The following is a 25,698-nucleotide window of genomic DNA, read 5'->3' as shown; positions in this document are numbered from 1 at the left end:
TTTGTTTAATTTTGGTTTTTTTTTAATCTTGTTTTCCCAGGGAGTTCTTGCTCCTCAAACATTGTGTGCATTTTAATGAGATGGATATATTTTCAGACTACTGTGAAGGTCACATTGAAAATACCTTGACGAGTTTCTTATACAACACACTCGAGAGCTGTGCTTTACTGTGATGAGATCACATTGTCATTACTAAAAGGCTTTTTTTATTGTTTTGTTTTCTACACGAAGAGCTAAAATATTATAGCTAAGAATATCAGGACCAGAGGTATTGGGTGTTATTAAGACCACCACAATGTATTACTATTTAGGAATTATAATTCTAATTTCCTCCATTTGCACCGAATCAAAAATATTGCAATATTTGAACATTATTTAGATGAACTTGGGAGCCCATAGGATACTGGTTAGAATTTCTGCCTCACAGTGCGATCAGGTTTTGACATCTCCATTGGATTATTTGTGTGTGGATGAGCCATATTCTTGTGTACGTCTTTTCTGTAGCAAATTACCTACGACCTACCTACTACAATATCCACTACTCTCAAAAGTTTAGATTAAAAAAATTACATTTTTGTAATTGTAAATTAAAAACCTAGAATACACTATAACCTTTACATGTGAACTTAAACTGACCTCCAAGCTATTGGGTGTTCAGCTGTTCATGTTTGAGTACTTTTTCCACAACTGGTTGGTCTTTAAAGGTCTAATGACATCCATATACATTTTAAAATATATATTATGAAAACTACATGTAATATTATTCACTTGTGGGACTACAGCTCTAGTATCAAATGTCTATACGAAAAAAATAAGCGGTGAACGTGTCATTCATGCGTAAAGTTGCAGAAGTCTCACTCGACATCCCAATGGCAGCCATATTGCCCGCAACCTCATTTACAGATGTCACACTGGGACAGTCACCATTGAGAAGACGCTGTGCCACCTCCTATGGGAGACGAACAACAGAGATTTTCGGATTTTTCCGATGGCCCTTCTGACACGCAAGCTCTTTTCGAAGAAAAGAACATCTCACAATCGAGTGAAGTGACCGTGGCAATATTACTCTATCGTTTTGAGCCATATTTAGATGATATGAGGATCACTTCTAACTAACAACAGACTCCCCGACAGTATGTATGAGAGTGTGTAGAATACTCAGGAGGACCCAAGCCGGGCGAAGTAACTACTTCAGGGGTGCCCAGTCACCGGTGGCCGGTGGGGGGGAGAGCTCCTTTCTCCTCCTTCACGTAGCCAAACCACCTCCCCGCACGATCCACCTCCGCAGCGGTGATGAACAACGCCGGCCCCGGCGGCAGCGATAAACAATGCCGGCGCACACACATAGACACATTTAGCAGCCCTGACTTATGTTCTTTATTAAGTCATTATGACGTGGATCTTTTGTTTCATTCTGAGAGAAGGATTACGTCATCCCCCCAACTATTATTTTTTTAATAGCTCTATACACACCTACCTTTCATTTAGAACCCACAAAGCTCTCGTCCTTTGCATCTGTGCAATTCGTTTTTCTCGACGAACCGGGTCTTTCAGAAAAGTGTGAAGAGTGAATCCACCCTCCCAACTGTTTGAGCAAAATCCAGCAAAACAACGAGATGGCATTTTATTAACGTGCAGGAAAAAACTGCTACTTTCCTGCCAGTAAAACTGGTATAAACACACGACCCCGCCAGTGTGGGCATCTGTAAAACACGTCACTTCTTGCTTCTTCTCCAAAACAAATGCCTCGAGAGGATTTTCATGGCGGGAGATGCAAAAATCCATATACGACAACATCACGACGTATGGTAAAAAACGGAGGGGTCCATTCCGGCTGCCTTTTTTTTTCATGAAAAACATACTAAACATCATGCTTTACATGTAAGTAGACCCTTAAGATGGAATTAAAAGGGAAGAATCCCAACAGGTATTTGTTCCAAAAGAGTCAGTCGTATGTTTTTCTATGACTCTCTCGGTATCGCTGTTTCCACTTCCCTCTGAGAACATCCCATTTCAAGCCTCCTAATGACGAGGTTCTGTCCATCAGTGTTCAGGGTTCAATTGGTCTCTTGATGTCAAAATAACAACAGCATAATCAAGAGGACTGCTTAAATGCAAATTGTAAAGTAACCAGTATATTTATTCTTTGAGACATTGGTGTGAATTTTGTCATTCAGTCGTGCGGACAGATTAACAAGTTCATTCAAAAGTCAAGAGAAGGTTAAATTGAGTTCACCGGTAAAGGTTATGGTGGATTTCCGGTTCAACCCAGTTCTCGACCAACGTCTAATGGCATAGACTTCTGTTACCCGCAACACTATTGAGGACAAATGGTATAAAGAAAATTAGGCGAATAATATAATATATGTCCTGTAATTGTACATATTAACATCACCTATGGAAATAATTATTTTCCGTATTCAAGCAGAATAAAAATAATCATTAATCACATCCTGGCAACGTGAGGTTATACAAGGCTTAAGTGACGCCATGGGTCGCATTTGCAGTGGTATGTGGAACTATCTACTTATTACTTGGTTGGTGCGGGGCCGAAGACTATATGGTGTGCTTTACAAGCTCAAGTCATGTGACCTAAAATAAATAAGCTAATTTGAATATGATGCATGCTGGTTGATATTTATAGGCCTTAAGTGCATCCTCTGAGAATAAGTGCTCCATGGCTGCTCTATTTACGCAGATGTCTTCATGCCTCCTTGTGAGTTGGGAGTATCCTAAGTTTGATGGAGACGATAAGAATCAGTGCAGCTGTCAACCGCTGTGCTATTTTTAACACATCTGTGATTGAGTTTGGTAGAAGACAGTGTTTTAGTGATCTGCCCAAGTCTCCCCAAACGCCGCCACCTCCTCTAACATAGATCAGGCGCTCACTTCTCGACTCAAATTGTGCTGCAATGGAAAACAACCACACAGGAAGGGTTTGTTTCAATTCTCAGAAAGTCCACGCCAGCGGATCTGTCTGCAGTGCTGCACCTAAAATGTTTTAATTAAGAGTGTGCGCCCGTGAGACTGATGGATGGTTCTTCTTGCTATAATGAGACGGTGTGCTGATCAAAGAGGCGTAATTATTAAAGAACAAACATTAGACTGAATTTACTGGGATGTTCTGCATCAAACACTCATTAACCAGATGCACCCGTCATTTGCACTGTATTTCTCGACTTTAAAAAAATAACCCAATAAGTAAAGCTATTCCACAGTGGGATAAGCGCAACACCTCCCCGCTAGGGGGAAAGTCACAGATAAGGAGGTGTAGACACCAACACATTTGACATTGTTTTCTTTTTGAAGTACATACAAAATGGGATTTCTATGATGACACAAAGGTGTTACTCCTCTCCCACAAATGAAAAATAACATGGAAAAGGGAAGACTGCTTCACTTCCCCAGAGTTGCAAATTTGTATTGCGCCGTTAGAATTGGGTCAGCGAAATGCCAACAAGGTTTTTGGTTATGGATTTTTCGTTGACCGGAGACATTTCTAAATAGCTGTAAAAACTGAGTAATCTAGAATAATGTCGTGTAGTAAAGTATATCAATCAACTAGAAACACAGATAGTACATTTGTAAAATTCTGGTTTAGTGTACTCGAGCTGCTTGTTCATTTTCTCTACAGTTTGTCCTGGTTAACTGACGCTTACTCCATATGGCGTTTGGCCAGAGGTTGTGGGTATACCGCCATGATCATGGACACAACCCAAACAATCCATTGCGTCAGTGCATACGAATGTAGCAAAAATTCTTTGCTATACAGAGTATGTGAATAATTTAGAAGTTTGTCTGAGTACAATTCAACCCACGGATGTGTTTGATATTCCAAAGCCTCTGGTTTGTTTCACACAATATTAAAGAATTGTGGGACAAACTCAGACAATAATAACCCTAACACAAATCTTTTAGATGGTTTGTAGATAATTTTCCTTCAGTTTAATGGATCAAGGTGTTCCCTTTAACCATTCGAAGGTATATGCAGTACAATATGTTTACGACTACAAAAATGAATTTGGGAAGGTAATTCAAAAATCTTGAAAATGTTTCAACAAAAGTTAAATCTATACACCATAGAATGGTATATTTTTATGGTACATTTGCCGTGGTTTGTATAATTTTGTTTAAGCGCTTTCAATTGTATTTGTTTCTGTTGAATTTAAGAAGTTGTGTTATACTCTCAACTTACACACACACACACACACACGCACACTTACTGTACATTTGGTACTTTTAATTCCCTTTTTGCTGTTGAAAACAATTTCCCCACTGTGACAAGTAGCTACACACCTTCACAGGCGTGCTTGCTGCCCTTCAACGGGACAGCTGATTTGAGGGCAGCCGGTTCCTTTCCTCTTTTCAGTATTAGATGTACTACTTTAAGTGTGATGTGTGTGTGATTGCGAGGGTGTGTTCCATGAGGGGCGACGTTGTGTCCCCTGCTTTTTCGCATCCCATCTAATCAGTTGCGTCAAGTCAACATTCCATTCAGTTTGCAACAAAAGTTGTGCTCTGAGACCCATTTTTTCCATTGACTTTTAAAATATACCCGCATACTGTAAATTGTATTTAAACTATAATTACATAAACACTACAAAAACAGGACCATCAGTGACTATGTATTGTACATAACATCCATAACAAGGCGTTATGTTTGAATACAAACTAGTATAGTATAGTATAGTATAGTATAGTATAGTATAGTATAGTATAGTATAGTATAGTACAGTATAGTATAGTACAGTATCGTATAGTATAGTTGTGACTGAAAAATGGTCATTTGTAGATGATTGTCGTGAATCGAGAGCAGATGACAGGCTCATTCTGAATAGATGCAATCTGAGAGAAGACAATAGGGAAAACATAACGTGAGAAAAAGAGAGCATGTGTGTAAATGGGATAACATCTGAAACCAACAAAAAAAGCAAGATTGTGGGAATGCAGTGTTGAGAAGGAGCAGAACAGCATGACTGTGAGAAAGAGAAAATTAAAATTCTAATCATTCCCTTCTTCCTTTCTTCTTCTTTTGGCATGGTATTGCAACTGAAGCAGACGGGCAGGCCACACTTCTGCCAAGATATGTTAGTGACACTTGGCCCAAAGATGACTCCGCTCACAACCATCTGACTCCATCTAACACCATTTTACTAAGTGAAAAGCTGCAAATCCACTGCTTGCCACACTACATGTCACATGTCACGGTCGATTATAGATGTGAAGCACGGGGCATGCAGTGGATTTGGGAAAATGAATCAATACGCACTGTGAATTAAGGTTGCTACCTTTGAGCTCTTGTTGCTTTGCAGTAGTCCACAACTGTGGTGTCAAAAGTAACGAGAACATGTGGTCTAATTTTACAACTAAACCTGTGCTTCTGTGTTTGGTGCTGGAATTATAAAAGCATGCTTTTAGAATGTAATCACCAGACTAAGCCCCAAGAAAGAGCACGTTTTTCAGCAAATAATGATGCTACAGTTTGGGATGCAAACTAAACAAAGAGAATTACACTTTGTCTATTGAACACAGCCAAACAAATGCCTAGACTCGAGAAAGGCTACGCTGGATTAATGCTAAAGCTAATTAGCATCTTTTTGGTTGGCAACCAGTTCAGGGTGTATGTACCCTGCCTCTTACCCAGAATCATCTAGGATGGTCTTCAGTATGCCTGAGAAATGAATGGATGTTTTGAGTTATGAGGATGGTCACCGAACAAATGAAACTTATCTCTTGGCACAAGTAATACAAATAAGAACAATTTTGATTCTTGTGGCACTTTTAAAGGGACCAAAGATATCTATTCTATTGAATCTATTTGTCTAAGTCCAAACACATACGTAGATGGAATCTTCTTCATTCCAATTTAGTTCAATAGATAGCAAGAACGAGTCTACAAGTAAGGTTGACCTGTGCAAGAAACGCCAACAAGATGCAGATAGTCTTGAACACTGCCACTGATGTCATCAGAGCCGATAGCCTCCGGCGCTCTGGCCTCTGATGTTGTCGTGACCTCGGGTTCAACTTGTGGCAGGCCAGTTCTGGGTTCAATCCAAATGCATTTACTGCATGTTATTAAATTGTTCCTACGTGTGAATGTGAGTGGGTTCATGGCTTAACAAGATCAGCAGTACAAAAGGGTGGATACACATACAGTACACTATTCAACATTTATTCTTCAGCATTTTTTTTTCTATTTTGTTGTACTGAATAATATACTGCATACTGTATCTTTATTGTTGCTCATTATGCTAATAGAAGCCATCATCTTCTTCCATGGTCCTCTGTAAGACCAGTTAAGACTAAAGGCTGAGAGGCTGTTGGCTGAGTCAAGTTGACACTTCCCAGATAGTGCTTCGGTGGAACAATTGACTTTATAGAGCCCCTGGGAGCTTCATCTAGCATATTGTGTGCTGCTGAATCGTTTTCCCGTATTGTCCGCAACTGCACCCTAATAAGTCAAACTTGAACTGTGAAAATTCAGACGGCATTTATCCCGTTATGTCGTAAATTGGGACTCCTGTTTTCACGATTATATTAGAGGTCTGTTACTGGTGCTTTCTCCCCAACCTACTGAAAGATTTACATTTCATGCATGCACAACCTTCAAAATACATAGGATTAAAAGAATAACAGACAATAGATTAAAATCAAATAAAATAAATTTTAAAAAGCACTGTGTGGTTGGATCTGAATCCCTATTTTAAGAACCAGGTAGATAACGTCTTCCACTACCATAAATGGTGTGTCCTAATTAGAGACACCCAGCTGCCTCGGGCTGTTGATCAACCTGCTTTGTGCAGATGTTTGTGGTCTGAGTTCTGAGAGTGTGTGTATAGGAAAGGCCAAGAAAGGCATATATCTGTGCTTGTGCTCGTGTGTGTGGTTGTGATTGTGAAGCATTACAGTGTTGTGTGACATAAACATGTGCCCATAGGTGCAACGGTGGAGCCAGTATCACTGGATTAATTGCCCAGAAGGCACTTGTCCACTTTTTCCACATACACCGGCTGTCGACACACAAAACAACAAACTTTATAAGGTTTCAAAATGTCACAAAAAAAGTAACTGATTTAAAAAAATAAAATCAAGATATGGATTACATCATTTCATAGGCAACGCAAGAGCCCTCGTAAATAAGGATGGAAAACATGAGCACTGGCATTAGATAGAACATGACAGGGAAATGCAATTTTTTTGTGTGATCATCAAATTCCCAATAATCTAAATCTCTCTAGATGAGTGTGAAATTATCTTGCCTACATTTTTCTTTTTCCTTGGGATACAACTCTTTGCTTAAACTTTGTCTTGCAGCTCACCTCTTATGTCTGAAGGTTGGGCAATAAATTCATATACTGTACTATACTTCCATGACATAGTAGAGGTAGAGAAATAGAGGATTCATTTAATATATAAATACAATTACATACAGTACATTTTTCGTATAAAAATTGCTTTAGTGTCACAGTATAGCAGTTATTAATGTAGAAAGAAGAAGCACTATTGTCCACATATTTAAGAAACATTTGTATGACTTTCGCTCCATCACTTGTGATGCCATTTGTTGGGTTAGGGTTAGGAATTGCATTAAAATCTTAATAAAACGGGACTTTTTGAATCATACCATCTCTGAATATTATTTTTGGGTGAAAAAAAGGTGACAATTGCAGAAAGAATGCATTCAAGGTACTTACATTCTAGACCAACATTGCAGCTTTTTTTTTCTCACATTGGAAATTTGCCAAGTCTTTTTTTTTTCTTATATTTAACCTATAAATGTGGTGTTTTCTTTTCTTCGTGCAAAACAACTTTCTCATACCTTCCCTCTCTCATAGAATCGCATGCATGAGTCTCTGATGCTGTTTGACTCAATCTGCAACAACAAATTCTTCATCGACACCTCCATCATCCTCTTCCTCAACAAGAAAGATTTGTTTGCAGAAAAGATAAAGAAGTCAGCACTCAGCATCTGTTTCCCTGAGTACACAGGTAAGAGTGACTGGCACCAAGTGCTATCAAAATGTATTTTGAACAACCAAACTTAATGTGCATAAAATCTAATCATAAATCCAGTTTTGTTTTTCTGTCAACATTAGCTATTTCATGTTCATAGTGTTACAGAACTGGAAAAGTTTTTGTGATGCTATAAAAGCATGAAAGAAATGCTGGTTAGCATTTTGTGATAAATGAATATTTTTTAAGACGTCAACTTGGATGTAGGTGAAAAAAATATTTGAACTTTTGACTTTTGTAATTTAGTACAAGTCTGAGTCATTACTTGTTTACTTTTACATAAGGGGGAATTAAATGCTAGGTGTCAAAACATCCTATTATTTCTTAACATGCACGTATTCTTAATTATTAAACATGCATTTTTTTTCTTAAAAAAGTATGAATACACATCAAAAACAGTGCACCTTGTTGCCTACAGGGCAGGCATTTTTACATAATTCAATGAAGTTGTTAGAATGTGACAGAGCAGTCCTTCATTCCAGACCACTTAAAAACTGACAAAACCAAACAGACTTGGTAAATACTTGAATAAGATAGATAGATAGATAGATAGATAGATAGATAGATAGATAGATAGATAGATAGATAGATAGATAGATAGATAGATAGATAGATAGATAGATAGATAGATAGATAGATAGATAGATAGATAGATAGATAGATAGATAGATAGATAGATAGATAGATAGATAGATAGATAGATAGATAGATAGTAGATAGATAGATAGATAGATAGATAGATGTAAAAACCACAACCCTCTTTCAAAGTCACATATTAGACCTAGTAATATCTAAGAATGAGGATAACGTGACTACACTAGTCAAATTAGTGATGTCGGAAGTACACAGAGTAGCGCTCGATGTACTGTCATTGTTTTAACTGTAATGTACTGGATGGAATCTTTCATGGGTGGTTTGACATGCATACTACATAAAACTGTTCATACAGATGACTGTTTTTTTACCCATTTGCAAATGTTTGGATCGTTAGAAATGCTGTTGCCATTCAAAGGGGGATTTTGCACGTTTAAAACTGCTAGCAAGACTTGAATGTAGCTTTGCTTAATCCCTGCTCCCATCAACTCCCTGACTAAAGCCATGCCTCACCTCTATGAGACTTGCACTGTAAGTAACAGGCACGCACGCACGCGAGCAAGCATTAACCATGGTTACTACCTTGGCAGCCTGACAGTCTGACAGATGTATGGTAATTATATTCACAAGTATTCCTACACTGACTTATTCGTAAAAGAATGTTATCTTAACACTAAAGGCTCTAGGCGGATCTGTGGCGGTGCTTAAATCCTGACCTATCCTGATTTTGGTGCTGCCCCAAGGCCCGCTGCATTTGCTTGTGAATTTGGCAGGCTGGTCTAAAACATACTCCAATGCAATTTTGGTGAAGCAAAGGCCGACAGATACATAGTTCTGAAGACACATTTAAGTCATCAGTGTTTATTTTCAGCTCATCCTGTATTTAATAAGGGCCCCCACTCACATCGCTGACCATTGTTCCACTCATGCACAGATCGCTGCGATTAGGCATCGTCTTCCTTCAGTTATTTATGACACATTTAAAAGGAATGAGAAGCCTGTCTTGATTGGCGGTGAATGAACTCAGTTGTAAACACAGCCCCACTGCCGCCACTCTTAGATCCACCATGCTGTGCTGGACGATGAAATCACCAACATCGGTCTAACCCACCCAGGGCACACCTTTGCTCTGCCTGCGGTTACGCCGGTCCCCAAAATAGGGCCCGTAGTGTTATCTGTTTGAAGTTCTAGATTTTGAAACGTACAGTAAATAAAAAGTCAAAGGGCTAAGTTTACCTGTTGAACAGAAATGTTGCAAAACTCCACATAGATTCCAAACCCTCTCAGCTGCTCGCAGCCCTTCCAATTCTGAAAGATGGCTCAGTGTTCACCCTTGTTGTGTCACGGGATGTGTCCAGTTCCTTCTTTTTAAATTTGCTTCGGAACCATAGGTACAGTAGATATTCCACGATAGTTACAGCAAAGCTCCTGAAGCCAGAGGAAACAAGTCAGCATGAGTGCATTGTAAACGTGACACCTTCTGTAGCTGATTGGTTGACTTTCCTCAGCCACGCTGGGATAATTTGAAAAATGTACCAGTCAGATTTTTTTTCTTATATTTGATGATCAACATTCTTTAGATTTAAGGATCAAGATGTCTTCCCTTTGTTTTTTCTTGTCTTCCTCCAGGACCAAACACCTATGAGGATGCAGCAGCTTACATCCAAGCACAGTTTGAGAGCAAGAATCGCTCCCCAAATAAGGAAATCTACTGTCACATGACCTGCGCCACAGATACAGGGAACATCCAGGTGGTGTTTGATGCCGTGACCGATATCATCATCGCCAATAACCTCCGAGGATGTGGCCTGTACTAAGCACCCCCATGTAATACCGCCATCCAACCACCCACCCACCCGCTCCTTCTTTTCTCCTCCCTGTTCTCTTGCACCTCATCCTTCTCCTCATCCCTCTTCCTCTGACACTGCTGTGGAAATGATGATGATGATGATAATGATAGTGTTTATTTAAAAAGAATAATAAAGAGAAAAATAAAACTAGGTACATATTAATTACATAATTAAATAGAAAAAATAGACATACACATCCACATACACGGATACACACGCATATATATACAGTATGTGTGTGTATGTAATGTTTTTTTGTTCTTTTCCCTTGCTCTGTCTTTTCCCCTGATGTTCTCTGGCCTGCTGCCAAACAAACCACAAAATGTGTTTTAGAACGAAACACAAAACTCTGCAGCCTTGAAAACTTCTCGAACAAAGTTGATGAAAGTCTCTATTCTAGTCTGATTTTCTTTTCCAGTTTTGTCCTTGTTGCGAATGAAATCCCTTTTTTTATTACCTTGGATCTGAATTGTGTTTTATTTTTGTTGATTTTGTCTATATTTATTACATCAGCCTGTACACAGATTTGTATTCACATTTTGTCTCACCTGACACATATGTTGTATATTATTACGTTTCTTGATACAGTAGTGTTTATGTAGGAGCTATTTTGATTAAAATGTGAAAATGTCTTTCACTTAAAGAATATTGAACATGCCGGCTGATCGTAACCTTTGAAAAACACTCAAGGCCTGCTGAAACTTTCAAACACAAATTAATTTAACATTTGTCTTTTGTTTACATTATCAAAGACACTTTGGAGCCCTTAATTGCACATTTTTTTTTCAAATTGAATGACTTTCCTGTTCCACAAAGAGTCCTGACATAAACAGGAAGTGAGGCGTTCTTTAGCCTGACAGCCAATGGTGACACATGCTGGTACTGTACTGTAGGTAGTAATGCCTTTAGAAGCGAGTACACGTTCTAACTACCTTTCTCACAATTATAACCTCTACTAATATTCTCGGTGTACGGAAGTCCAGTCCTGGTTTGAAAACGATTGATTAATTTATGAATTTATTTATTGATGATCACATCCTGTTTCAGACACACTTACAGTATACTGTATATCAGAGTATGTCTTTCTCTACATTTACAATATACACCGTCATGCCTTTACATCCATCTCTCAGCTCCATCCATGCATGGCACCCTGGCATACGGCTATTATTGGAGGTGGGGCAGGGGGTGAGATTGTCATAAGGGGTCAAAAGCCCTCTCTCCCTCCTTCCTTCTGTCAAAGCCCTTGACAAGGATAGCATGACATTTCTGAAACCTTTGTATAAAGTGACCAGTTCTTGCAAAACTGGAAGAAGAAAAAAAAACCCTCCTAGGTATTGTTCCTATTTTTAAAAAAGTCAGAAAAAATGGAAAAATAAATAAAAGCAATTTAAAAATATATATATCAATTAATCACTCAATCAAATGGAAAGATGAGAGCCGTAATTCAAAGTGGGAGATAGCTGTGAATATTCTCATTCATCCAGGTTATTTCAGTGCCAAGGCATTGAATTGAGAGCAACTGGACTGCTTTGGTCGTTTTAGAAATCGAGTCAAGTTCATTTGTACAGCCCTTAAACACAAAAAAAAGTCTCAAAAGGCTTTGAAGATGTTTGGTGGCTGCGACACTTGAGAGCCAAAAGTGGTCACAGGTGCCTACTTTCACTTGCCTGTACCACAATTGTTACAACCAAATGGAATATTAACGAGAGTGATAAATAGTTGTTTCAACACCAAATACTCAGGCTAAAGATGTCTTCTCTACTCAATGTGCATGAACTGATTAAAGCCTGTTTGAATGAGAGGCGAATGTTTTCTAAGACAACCGGAACAATCTAGTTGCGATCCTATGTCCCGAGAAGGAAAGAGAAGGTTTCTTCTTTAATGCAACCAACTGCTGTTTAATCAAGCATGACAATTAAGGTTTTGAAAATTAAATGGCTCTGTAGGACACTGTTGTAACGATACGAACATAGATTTTGGAATTCTTCTAGTAACATCAATGTAAAACTGTTTTTAAAAAAAAAAAATCTGCATTTTTAATAATCACACCTGTGACAATAATGGAACTGCAGAGATGAACATGGGTATTACATAATCATCACGAGGATCCTGTAAAATTCTCGAACTTCTTGTGCTTTGTAGCTACAGAACTTTTTTTTGTCCTCTAGATATATTCCTTTTATAAAATAAAATATCTTTTGCAATAGGTTCCAGGTAGACAGCTATCTGATTTGGAGCCGCAGTGTTTCCAAAAGACAATGTGTTGTGATGCTTGGAACTGTGCCCCACCTCCCTCTTTCTCTTGTTACTGTTTTGCCTGTTTCCCTGCATTATCACGTTTGCTGGACTCAGAGCGAATAAATTATATTATAACAATATCTATTTTTTATCATTTCAGACAAATAAAACAGTTCTTTGGGTGGGAGCGCATTTCTTGCTGCGTCTGCTTGTTCGTGATGCTGCATGTTCACACATTGCTGTATAAAACCATTCTTTTTTTTTTCTCTCTCTTTTCTGTGGCTGATTAGATTGACACACATTTCAGGTCAACAATGAAAAGCACAGTTCTCACATAACATGCACACACTCAAACACAATAGGTAAATATGAAACATTTCTTATCTTGCCATGCCTATATGTTAGCCCTCATCTATCTCAAAATATCTATGTAGCCCTCTCTATCTTGTCCTTTTGATTTAATGTTTTCAAAAGAAAGCAAATGTAAACAAAAACAATATACTTGGTTTTTGGCATTCTGCTCGGTACCTTCATTTTTTTTTAAATTCTGTCCTCAAATCAGTGAATGCTTTTTTTCAATGGAGCTTTTTCTCTCTCTCCCTCCTCTTTAGTGAATGGTTGTTATTTCATGTGGGATGTCCGTGATGGAAAAAACAATCGAATGTAGTGTTTACATTAAAAGCCACTGTTTTCATGACTACAAAAACAAAACAGCTGATTTGTCATTTCTGTATAAAACTGCTTCCATACTTCACTGTTGTTAACTCATAGTAAGTTACTCTCTTTGCACAATGTATTGGGAACCTTGACACCATGTAGGGTAGCCACAGGGCCTAAAACTCAGTGGAGACCCCCCTTTTCAACTAATAACAGTTCCAAAGATTATGACTCAAGTTCTTTCACACTAAACCCGTCAACCAACAAGAAGCAGCTAATTATGACAAAGAAAAATATTACTAAAATAATTTAAAGCTTTCGGTTGGAAAAAGTGGTCCTGTCTCATGCAGGTGAGCCGCTTCAGACCCCGCCTATTTCCTGCTGGTCCAATGGTGAGTATGGATTTCATTACAATGACCACTGGAGTTGAACAGGCAAGCAAGCAGCTCTTTTGGGACTCGAAATGGAGTGTGTCATTTGAGGTAAGGAAATGTCCAAAACAATTATGAAAGAATTTTCACTCATGGAGGTAGCACTTCAATATGATTGTGCCACTTGAACCTCATCATGTGATTGGAGACTTGGATGTATGTTCATCTATGTAGACAGCATGTTTAGGACCACGAAATTCATATAGCATGTTTAGCACAACCCAACAATTCCCTGGACACTTTTTCTGAGGCTTTGGGATGAGAAGGAGTAAATATTTGACCCATACTCCCTATGTATACCTATCATCCAACCAATCATTTTACTTCCACTCATCCGAGGTCAGGTCAAGGGGAAAGCAGCTTAAGTCGGGAAGCCCAGACTTCCCTCTCCCCATCCGCTTTTTCCAGCACTTTTAGAGGGATCCCAAAGTGTTCCCAGGCCAGCTAAGACACGTAGTCACTCCAGTGTATCGTCTCTGGAGCCTCCTCCCATTGGATCTGCCCGGAACACCTCACTAGGGAGGTGTCCCAGGGGCATCCTGACCAGATGTCCAACCCACCTCATCTGGCTCCTTCTTTATACAGAGAAGCAGAAGCTCGAGTCTGTGCCCCTGCCAGATGACAGAGCTTCTCACCCTATCTCTAAGAAAGAGCCTAGACACCCTGCGGAGGAAACTCAATTTGTCCACTTGGATCCACCATCTTGTTCATGAGTCACAGCCATAAGTGAGCATAGGAAAATATCAACTGGTAAATTGAGAGGTTTGCCTTTTGGTTCAGATCCTTCTTTAGTACGACAGACCAATACTAAGCCTAAATCAGTGTAGAGCCCATACTAATCTGCCTGTCATGTTCTTGTTCCATTCTTCTTTCACTCGTGAACAAGACCCTGACATATTTAAACTCCACATGGTGCAGGATCTCTTCCTCAACCTGGAGAGGTGGAGGTGCTGATATTAAGCCAAACCACTTCAGACTTGGGTGCTAACCACTCCAATGAGAGTTGAACATTGAGGCTTGATGAGCCATTAGAACAACATCATCTGGAAAAAGCAGAGATGTAATAATGACCTTGCCAAACAGGACCCCCTCAACGTCTCGGCTGCACCTACAAAATCTATCCATGAAGGTTAATGGAATTGGTGGCAAAAGGCAGCCTCTGGGGACTCCTTACCGGAAATGAATCTGACTGTGACACTGTCATACAAGAACCAAACAATCCATGTGAGGGGGTCTGGTACTTCATACTCTCAGAGTACCGTCCACAAGAATCCCTGAGGGACAAGGTCAAATACCTTTTCCAAGTCCACAAAATTATGCAGACAGTTTGGGAAAACTCCAATGTAACCTCAAGGACGCTATTATCAGGAAAGCTGAGAAGTCCGATCAGGTCCCTCTTCTTAAAAAGGAGGACCACCACCTGAGTTTGCCAATCCTGAAGCATCGTTATCGATGTCCATGAGCTTTTGTTGAGGTGTTTCAACCAGGACACCACAACAACATCCACATTTAAAGAAACTCGGAGCAGTTATCATCCACCCCACCATCGTGTCTTCAAACCTAAGAGACCAGCCTTTGATTTTCAAGACTCCCCTTTGGAAGGGATGTCGATAGAGTTGAGGAGGTCTTTGAATTGTTCGGTGTACCAACCCACAACATCCATGCTGACTTGACATCACCACCTTCTCATCCCCACTACACATAGTGTTGATGGTCTGCTGCTTTTCCCCCTCCTCAGATGCCAAACGGGGGACCAGAATTCTCCTCCCACACCCGAGATTTTATCTCAATGACCACTTAAGCGGCACCACCCCGCAGCCAATACCCATCAGCTGCATATTGCTCAACATCAAGCCCCTCCTCTACGCTTGGCTACAAAGGGGTCTCCCAGTGACCCACCAACAGGTAACAATAAACTTTGATTTATTAATATTACACATCATTTGGGGTCTTTTAGCCATGCTTTGTTTGGTTCCTCACCTAGGACCGTTTGCTATTGGTGACTCTGTCAGGGGCATAAAGCCTCACACAACATAGATCCTGGGATCATTGGGACACACTAACCCCTCCACCATGATAAGGTATAGGCTTCCATGATGATGGAATGATGATGTTTCCATTACAGCAACCGAGCTTCCTATTTAGGTGTGAGGGAGAGTCAACCTATTGCTCTAGGGGATGCAAGCGGTCAGAAAAATTGCAGGAGTTCAAGTCCCCCAGAAGAAGAAGGGATTGACAAATGAGCACGAGAGTGTATCATTGTAACTCTCTGCAATTCACTCTGCTGCTGGTACATAATTTGGGCCGGACAGATACACAACGAGCGTGACGGTGATATGTTCAAACTCCCGTGGAAAATAAAAAATGATCTAAAAGCAACTGTTTGCATCTCATACCAAGTGTTCACACTTGCTCCCAAATTAGAGTATTGTGTGGACCAGCTGTCACCCACAAACAGACGCATCCCCCCTCGGATGGATTTATGCGCAGTGCACACATTCCTGTCCACGCTATCAATGGTGTATTCTCTAGACTTGCTGTGTTGTGATGAATTTTAACTCAAGTTTCCATCAGGCACACAAGATTACACTCTCTGAACTCACAGTTGTGCTTGGCTCTTACCTCAGGTTTGCTGTTTACTGAGTTTACGTTGGACAGCATGATGACGGGCAGCAGGAATCTGCTGCGACATCTCTAAAGTCAGTGGCTCATGCCTCCTCTTGAGCCACGCTTTTCCTCTACCCTAGACATTAAAGAGGCTGTCGGATTTCCTGGCAGTCCGCAGGTAAACAGACTGAAAGGGCCGCAGTGAGTGAACGAAGGCGAAGTGACAGGAGATGTTTTCTTGTGTGCTTAAAGCAGCATTGCCAGCTTGGGAGGCCAATTGACTGCTCTAAAACAGGCATAATGAGAAAAAAACATTGACAAAAAAACAAAATGATGGGCACAGGGTCAGCAGCAGGCTGCACCCCCGGTACTTGTGCATGTGTGAGATGTCAATGTGTACACGTGCCTGCTGTATACTCTGCAACAGATTTGGTTTGGAGGGAAGAATAGTCAAGTCAAGTTTAATTTTTAGGCCTTCACCACAAGAGTCTCAAGAGTCTTCACAGGTCCACATTTTAGAAACCTCTGCAACATCCTCTAAATGGCCCAATCGGGCAAGGAAGAACTCAAAACCCTATTTGGGGAGAAATAAGAAACCTCAAGTAAGGACTGTGACTATTCCTGCACACTTTCAAAATGACCAAGCTGCAATGGATGTCAAGTGGCACCATTTATAAATGAAAATCCTTCCAAGTTGAAATTAACATTGGTGCCATGTCTTCAACAAGATCATGCCACATCATCAAAGACTGCTGCTCATTAATTGCATTTTAATGACCTCTTGCTGTTTTCTGGAGGGCGTCCTACAGCAGGCAGCCGAAATCTGCAGCAATGACAGCGGGAGAATCATTTATCTTGTCAGTGAAGTTGGGAAATAATTGACATAATGTAAGCCAATGATGGCTCTGTGGTTCTTTCATCTGACTTCTCTAGAGTGTAGGCAGCGTAGCTTCAGTTCCCACAGTGACGATATGACTGTGTGTGAATGGTTGTTCTCAAACGAACGGCAGGCAGTCATTCAATTGAAAACATTTTAACAGGTGGTCTTCCTTTTTGAATGTATAGTAGTTTAATTTAGTAGTTGAGATTGAGAATACTCAGTTTCGTTGTTTTATTTTTTTCAGTTAACCGGAGATTATTCACTTGTGCCGTTCACGTAGCAATAGTCACAGTAATATAGCTACAACATATCACTTACCCCTCAAATGCAGGAGTAATGTGGCAATAACACATAGACGCACAGCTGTCTGTTTTTATATTGCTGTAATAATTTGAGTTTGTCTCCGGAGGATTTGCAGTTATGTTTTTCTTTACTATTTCCAATTAGCTTTCTCAAAAGCAGTGCATCATACATGCACGATAAGTCCATAAACATGATGGGCAAGTGTGCATTCAAAATCCATTCGTGTGTGTGTGTGCCACCCCTTAGAATGTTGCCCAAATCAACAAAGACCCTTGCCATGGAGGTTATCCCAGCTAAATTTTCTGAGAAAGACAGTTCACCCTGGACTTGTCAGGGGTCCATCGCAGGGCACATCACAAGAACTTTGGTGTCCCAATATCTACTATGGTGTCTACTATGAAGAATTTGTGACTCATGTTTTTTGAATATGTGAGAAACCCAGAGTACCTGCAGGACAGCCACTAAAAAATGAGAAAAATTTGCAGACTCTACACAGGAAAGGAGTAAGCCAGAATTGAACTGTGATGCTCAAAAGTGTGAAGCAGACATGATTTCCTAAATTCCATCATGTGCCAGAATGAAAAGTAAGGGTGCACCCTGAACAGATAACCAGTCACATACACAGCGGTAAAAAAGTTGTTTTTCAGTGAACCCAAGGTAGAATATATAAAAAGGGTGTGTTACAACTGAGCTCCAAAAAGCATTCAAACACATCGGGAAAAGCCTGACATGAGATTTGAACCGCAAACATGTTTTATGCCGTGTGCTGTAGACCATTCTGACACAGAGGCATAGAGCCCACAGATGAGAAGGAAGCCTGGGCCTGTCAAAGAGAATCACAGATGATGTGCAGTAATAAGAGGCCGAGTTAGGGCGCATGCGTCTGGCAGAATTCACTCGTATGTACATGAAGACATGAGTCTTTCATTGTCACTGGTGTTGTAACACTTGCTGCAAAGAGAAGGCCGGTTCACTGGGTTCAAGACACATGCAGTGCAGAGAGAATGTTGGTGACAGATACAAAATTACAGGCGGTGTAAAGAAGAAAACCCTTCAATGGCATTCACTCTTCTTCCTAATTACTTCGGAAATGTTATCCTGAGCGGCACGGTGGAGCAGCTGGAAAGCATTGGCCTCACAATTCTAGGTTCCGGGTTCAATCCTGGCCCTTCCTGTGTGGAGTTTGCATGTACTTCCCATGCTTGCATGGGTTTTCTCTGAGCACTCCGGTTTCCTCCCACATCCCAAAAACATGCAACATTAATTGGACACTCTAAATTGTCCCAAGCTGTCATAGTGAGTGCGACTGTTGTGTGTCTCCATGTGCCCTGCGATTGGCTGGCAACCAGTTCAGGGTGTACCCTGCCTCCTCCCCGATGACAGCTGGGATAGGCTCCAGCACTCCTGCAACCCTTATGAGGAAAAGCGACTCAGAAAATGTAGGGATACATGGACATTATCCTGTTGTCTGTGTGGTTTATTCATTTTTAACCACAGTATGTGGCATTTTCCACCTTCATCATCATTATTTTTGTATTATCCCACAATTAAATGATAAATATTGACAGCACTACAAAATCAACATTCGTTTCAAACCCAGAAGTTTGTCATTCTAAATTCATCCATCCATCTTCTACAGCTTATCTGGGTCAGGTTATGGGGGCAGTAGCTTGAGCAGGGATGCCCAAACTTCCCTTTCCCCAGCCACCCCATCCAAAGGTGCTCCCAGGCAGGCCGAGAGACGCAGTCTCCCCAGCATGCCCTGGGTTGTCACCAGGATTTCTTCCAAATCAGATGCCCCAGCCACCTAATCTGGCTCCCCTCAATGCAGAAGAGCAGCTGCTCTACTCTGATCCTCTCCTGGATGACCGAACCTCTCACGATATCTCTAAGAGAGAGCCCGGAGACCCTGAAGAGGAAACTCAATTTGGATGCTTGTATCTAGGATCTTGTTCCTTTGATCATGACCCACAGCTCGTGACCATAGGTGAGGGTAGGAACGCAGATCAATTGGCAAACTGCGATTTTTCCCTTTTGACTTAGCTCCCTCTTTACCACCACAGACCAATACAAAGTCCGCATCACTGCAGATGATACACCAATCTGTCTGTTGTTCTACTGCTCCATTATTTCCTCACTCCTGAAGAGACACCAAGATACTTGAACTCCTCCACTTGGGGCAGGATCTCATACGTGACCTGGAGAGGGCATGGCACCCTTTTCGAACAGAGGACCATGGTCTCAGATTTGGAGGTGCCGATTCTCATCCCAGCCCCTTCACACTCGGGTGAATTCTACCCTAGTGAGAGTTGGAGATCATGGCTTGATGAAGCCAACAGAACCACATCATCTGCAAAAAGCAGAGATGCAATATTGACCCCACCAAACACGATCCCCTCTACACCTCAGCTGGGCTTACAAATTATGTCCATAAAAGTTATGAACAGAGTTGTTGACAAAGGGCTGCCTTGACGGAGTCCAATGCTCATCGAAAACGTGTCCGACCTACTGCTGGCAATGAGTACCAAACTCTGACGCTGGTTGTACAGGCACTGAACAGTCCGTATCAGCATATTCAGTACTCCAAAGAACCCCAGACAGGACTCTCCGAGAGGCACAGTCAATCACCTTCTCCAAAAGCCTAACCTCCAAAACACATGGAGACCAGCTGAGTGAACTCCCATGCACCCTGGAGGACACTGCTGAGGTCCACTGTTCCATGACCAGTACAAAAACCACATTGGTCCTCATGAATCTGGGATTCGATTTCCTGACAGACACTCTTCTCCAAGACCGCTGAATAGACCTTACTAGGTCTAGGTCTAGGTCTTACTAGGAATAGACCTTACTAGGGACACCGTCTTCGGTGTCCCCCTGTAATTAGAAAACACCCTCCGATCCCCCTTCTTAAAACGGGGGACCACCACCCCAGTTTGCCAATTCAGACGGCTGTCCCCAATGTCCATGTGATGTTGCAGATGTGTGTCAACCAGGACAGCCCCAAAACATCCAGAGCATTTAGGAACTCTGGGTGAATCTCCTCCACTTCTGGGGCCTTGCTACCAAGGGACTTTTTAACCATCTCTGTGACCTCAAGAGAGAACGCAGACTCTGTTCCTGCACGGGAAGGTGTGTCATTGGAATTGAGGAGGTCTTTGAATGATGTTCCTCACTGACTCACAATGTACCGAGTCAAGGTCAGCAGCACCCCATCCTCATTATACACAATGATGGTACACTGTCTAATATCCCAGGCGTTGGACAAGAGTTTCTCGAAGCCATCTTGAAGTTGTTTGCCATGGCCTGGCTGATCTCCCATGCTCCTGTTTTTGTTTCAACGGCCACCAGAGCTGCATTCCACTTGGCCAACCAGTACCCATCAGCTGGCTCAGGAGAACCACAGGCCAAAAAGGCCCAATGGGACTCCTTCTTCAGCTTGACGGAATCCCTCACTGTTTGTGTCCACCAATGTGTTAAGGGCTAGCCGCCACAACAAGCATCAACCACCTTACAGCCACAGCTCCGGTCAGCTGCTTCAGCAATGGAGGCACGGAACATAGTCCACTCTGACTCAATGCTCCCCACTTCCCTCGGAACATGAATCTGCCAGCTGTTCCCATCAGAACCTCATAATACGTTACATCCCTCCGACTAGCATTTTCCTCCACCATTGGAGCCAACTCACTACCAGGTGGTGATCAAATGACAGCTCTGCCCCTCTCTTCACCCGAGTGTTGAAGACACAACCACAAAGTTGATAATCAAACTGCAACCTAGGGTGTCCTGATCCCAAGTGCACATGTGGACACCCTTATGCCTGAACCTGCTCGTTATGAATAACCCATGATGAGCACAGAAGTCCAGTAACAAAACACCGCTCGGATTGTGATCAGGGTGGGCGTTCTTCCCTACTATGCCCTTTCAGGTTTCACTAGCATTGCCCACATGAGTATTGAAGTCCCGCACCAGAACAATTGAGTCCACAGCAGGAGTGCTCTCCAGCACTCCCTCTCAGGACTCAAAAAGCGTGGGTACTCTGAACTGCTTTTTGGTGCATAGGCACAAACAACAGTCAGAGCCCGTCCCCCCAGCTACCCTCTTATCCACCGAGGTGAACCCCAAAATACAGGTGCAGACCCAGGGGCAATATGTATACCCACACCTACCTGGTGCGTTTCACTGTGGGAAACTCCAAAGTCGAACAGAGTCCAACCCCTTCCAAGAGGAGTGGCATAAGTGCCCCAGCAATATGTAGAGGTGAAGCCTACTATAACTAGTTGGAACTTCTCAACCACAGACACCAGCTCAGGCTCATTCCCTCCCGCATCCGGGCAAGGGAGAAACAGATCTGTTATTTTTACCCATCAGAGGGGTTTATGGAGCCATGTTTTGTCTGGTCCCTTACATTGGACCTGTTTGCTGGTGGTGACTCTACAAGGAGTGTGAAGCCCCAGAGAAGGATCATTGGGACACACAAACCCCTCTACCACGATCACCTTTGTGCTGACATTGTTATTATCCATCTATCAATTTCCATCCTGCTTATCCTTGCTAGGGTTGCAGGTGTGCAGTAGCCTGTCCCAGCTGACTCTGGGCGAAAGAGAGGTACACGCTGAACTTGTCGAAATCCAATAGCAGGGCACAGATCTATAAAAAAAACATTCCCACTCACATTCACAACTACAGACAATTGAGAGTGTTTAATTAACCTATCCTGCATGTTTTTGGAATGTAGGACTAAACTAGAATAATCCAAGAAAATCCACAGGGAGAACGGGAAGCTCCGCACAGGCGAAGCCGGATTTGAACCTAGGTCTGCAGAACTGTGAGGCAGATGTGGTAACTAGATGTCCACCTCATTATTAATATTACGGTAATGGTAGTAATTGTTGTTGCTGAAGTGTGGTTTTAGTAATAGCAGTAGTTTAGTAAACTTGGTATTTATTGGATGATGTGGAATGCATAATAATACTGAATAAACAATATAAGTAATGAATAAAGAAGAAGGAAGTAAATTCTGGAATGTGATAAGTAACAACCACATGTCATCCTAGTGAACATAAGTGGTTGAGAAAATGGATGGATGGGTGGGTGGATGGATGGATGGATGGATGGATGGATGGATGGATGGATGGATGGTTGGATGGATGCATGTCTCCTATACAGATTTCCTCGTGTCTGGCCTTCCTGTCCTTTTCTGGTCGTCCCTCGCAACCGTTTCCAATGGGTGAGGTGCGCTATCTGGTGGTAAAATATAAACCCAGCACCACCACGCCCAGTTTTTTTTTTTTTTTCTGGGTGCATGTGGTGGACGTCATGACTAGAAAATATAAATACAGACACTGGATGCATTTTTTTTCTGTCAGGCAGTGTGCAAGTTTTTTTTTGCATTTGACTTTGGTGACCTATCCCTGCTTTCTCTGAAGCACACACACCCCACACCTCACACCCCACCCCCCAAAAAACATTCATGATGAATTCCACATCCAGTGTATTGTGATGAATGGTACACAAGCTGGTATGATCCACGTTAGATTGACATTAACACAAAATTCCAGTCACACATACACTTTCTGCTCTGTGTTGCGTGTTTGTCCTTTTTGACAGCACTTTGTCCCTTTCAGTCAAATTTCAGTTTTTGCATCTCTCACTCATATCTTTTTGCTTCCAGTACTGGACGAAGAACAAGCTCAGGGCACTTTATTACCCAGACAGATAGTTAGCTGAAGGATTAAATCGTTTGTGCAGTCACTCACACACATACACACCTGCTGTACACATCAAATGGATATTTATAGCACTCCAGCACCAGCCCTTCTGTTGCTAGGATACCAGCCAGCTCAGAATTCTCAGACACTGCACTTTACTTTTGTTTATAAAAATGGACACACATTTTATGTGTCATGTACTTTAACACACAGAGACTCTCACAAAATAAGTACAATGGCGTCTGAGTGTTTGAGTGGGCCAGCAGTATCATCTCGGGATCATAGACCGACCGAAATGTTGACATAATTTTTATACCAGTCTGTGGTTGCTACAGCAACTGCCATCAGCTTCAAAAACAGATTCCCCTTAGAACAGAACACGAGGGTGATAGTGGGTAAACATGTTTTGTTTGGGGATCATCTTTGGTCTCTCGTTATAAACTGTGAGCTTGCAACAACATCTTAAAGGTTTAATTAGTGCATTTTAGTGGAATAATTTTCAAGTGGAGGATTGCTGCGCCGAAAGGGACAAGCCGAAAGAAACTTTAGAGCATATTTTACCATGGGATGGGGTTTAGGGTTAGGTTCTATAATGATCTAAGAGTGAAGTGATCAAAGGAACACAATAATCTGACAGCGCTGCGATATCTGGCACAGTTCAACTATTAGCAAAATAAAAATTATGTAGCATAGCATTTTTTGCCAATCCATCACCATTGTGGTGAAATACATTTTCTTCACTCAACGGAATGCCCTCTGAGACAGAATGATGGAGCAGATTTCAATGAATGGAGGGAGTTGAAAAGGGATTTAAGAAAATGAGAAAATATTTTAAAAGAAAATCGATGATGGTTATTGCAGCATTACACATTTACGTAGTCTTGCTTTCGTTGTGCATGGCAGTAAAATACATTTGAAAGGTTTGTGAATCTAGTCCATTAATATAGCTACAATCATATTAAACATGATTATTCAATGACAAAATTATGGTGAGTGAAAATGCTGAGTGGCTAGCAACTCTGGGTGGCCACTCACCACAGTTTCTCATGAGCAAAACATTAATGTCAAGCCCTGAATGCAACCATTCGGTACCCCACCAGTTGATTTCATACTCAAATAATGAACTAAACCCAGAACTCAGTGGAAATTTCATTCCACTGCTACAGCAACATCCCACTCAGTTCTGTAAATTTGTCATGCGAGATCCTTCATTGAGCCATCTTTTTCACTTTTTTTTTCCTATTTCAGGTTAAGGGGAGTTTTTGGGTGGCATGGTGGTGGAGCTGTAAAGTCTTGGCCTCACATTTCTGAGTACTGGGGTTCAATACCGGCCCCGCCTGTGTGGAATTTGCATGTTCTCCCTGTGCCTGCGTGGGTTTTCTCCAGGCACTCCGGTTTCCTCCCACATCCCAAAAACATGCATTCATTGGAGACTCTAAATTACTCCTAGGTGTGATTGTGAGTGTCTCAATGTCCCCTCCTATTGTCTGGCAACAAGTTCAGGGTGTACCCTGCCTCTTGCCTGATGACAGCTGGGATTGGCTCCAGCATTCCTGCGACCCTCGTAAGGATAAACAGCTCAGAAAATGGATGGAAAACATGCAAACTCCACAAAGGTGGCACCAGGATCTGAACCCCGGACCTCAGAACTGTGAGGTCAATGCTGCGCCACCATGCCACTTGTTTTGAAGGGCCACTAACAGGAAAAGCATGATTTTTAGTATGTTTTTAGAAAATAAAAGTTAACCAGAATGGACCCATACGGTTTTTCACCACACAACATGATTTTGACGTATATGGCTTTTTGTAACTCCCGCCATGAAAATCCTCTCGAGGGATTTGTTTTGGAGAAAAAGCAGGAAGTGACATTATCAGCAGATGCCCACTCAGGCGGCCTTGTGAGTTTATACCAGTTTTACCTGCAGGAAGATAGCTCTTTGTTCCTTCGTGTTCGTCAAAATCTGGCTTGTTGTATTGCTGGATATTCTTCTAACACTTGGGAGGATGGATTTACTCTTCATATGTTTCCAAAAGACCCGGTTCGTTGTGAAAAATGGATTGCACAGGTGCAAAGGATGAGCGCTTCGTGGGTTCCAAATGACAGGTAGGTGTGTATAGTGCTATTAAAGAGCTGTTAAAAAAATAATAGTTGTGGGGAGAGACGTAATCCTTCTCTCAGAACGTAACAAAAGATCCATGTATGTAAGTCAGGGGTGCTAAATGTGTAGATGTGCGCATTGGCGCTGCATCCGTCGATCACAGCTTCGACGCCGCATCCGCCGATCACGGCTTCAGCGCCGTATCCGCCAATCACAGCTTCGGCCGGGGTGGCTCATTGCAGCGCCGAGCCGGGCCACTTTATGGTGTTGTCGTCGCTCGGGGCTGAGTACACTACATACTGTCGGGGAGTCTGT

At 41.7% G+C, this 25,698-nt stretch overlaps 1 protein-coding gene across 1 annotated transcript in view; it reads left to right on the top strand.

The window, feature by feature from the left end:
- gnao1a (guanine nucleotide binding protein (G protein), alpha activating activity polypeptide O, a) overlaps window positions 1-13,409 on the top strand; it is a 128,507-nt gene extending 115,098 nt beyond the window's left edge. The window contains exons 7-8 of the mRNA XM_061822275.1: window positions 7,836-7,989; window positions 10,237-13,409. Coding sequence (XP_061678259.1) covers window positions 7,836-7,989; window positions 10,237-10,424 — 342 coding nt within the window. The 3' untranslated portion in view covers window positions 10,425-13,409. The remainder of the gene's footprint in view (window positions 1-7,835; window positions 7,990-10,236) is intronic.
- Window positions 13,410-25,698: the final 12,289 nt, after the last annotated feature.

The sequence above is a fragment of the Syngnathoides biaculeatus genome, chromosome 6 (assembly GCF_019802595.1).
Source record: "Syngnathoides biaculeatus isolate LvHL_M chromosome 6, ASM1980259v1, whole genome shotgun sequence".
In the NCBI taxonomy this organism is placed as follows: Eukaryota; Metazoa; Chordata; class Actinopteri; order Syngnathiformes; family Syngnathidae; genus Syngnathoides; species Syngnathoides biaculeatus.
The sequence above is the reverse complement of the archived record's forward strand: the minus strand, read 5'-3'. Positions and strand labels throughout refer to the sequence as shown.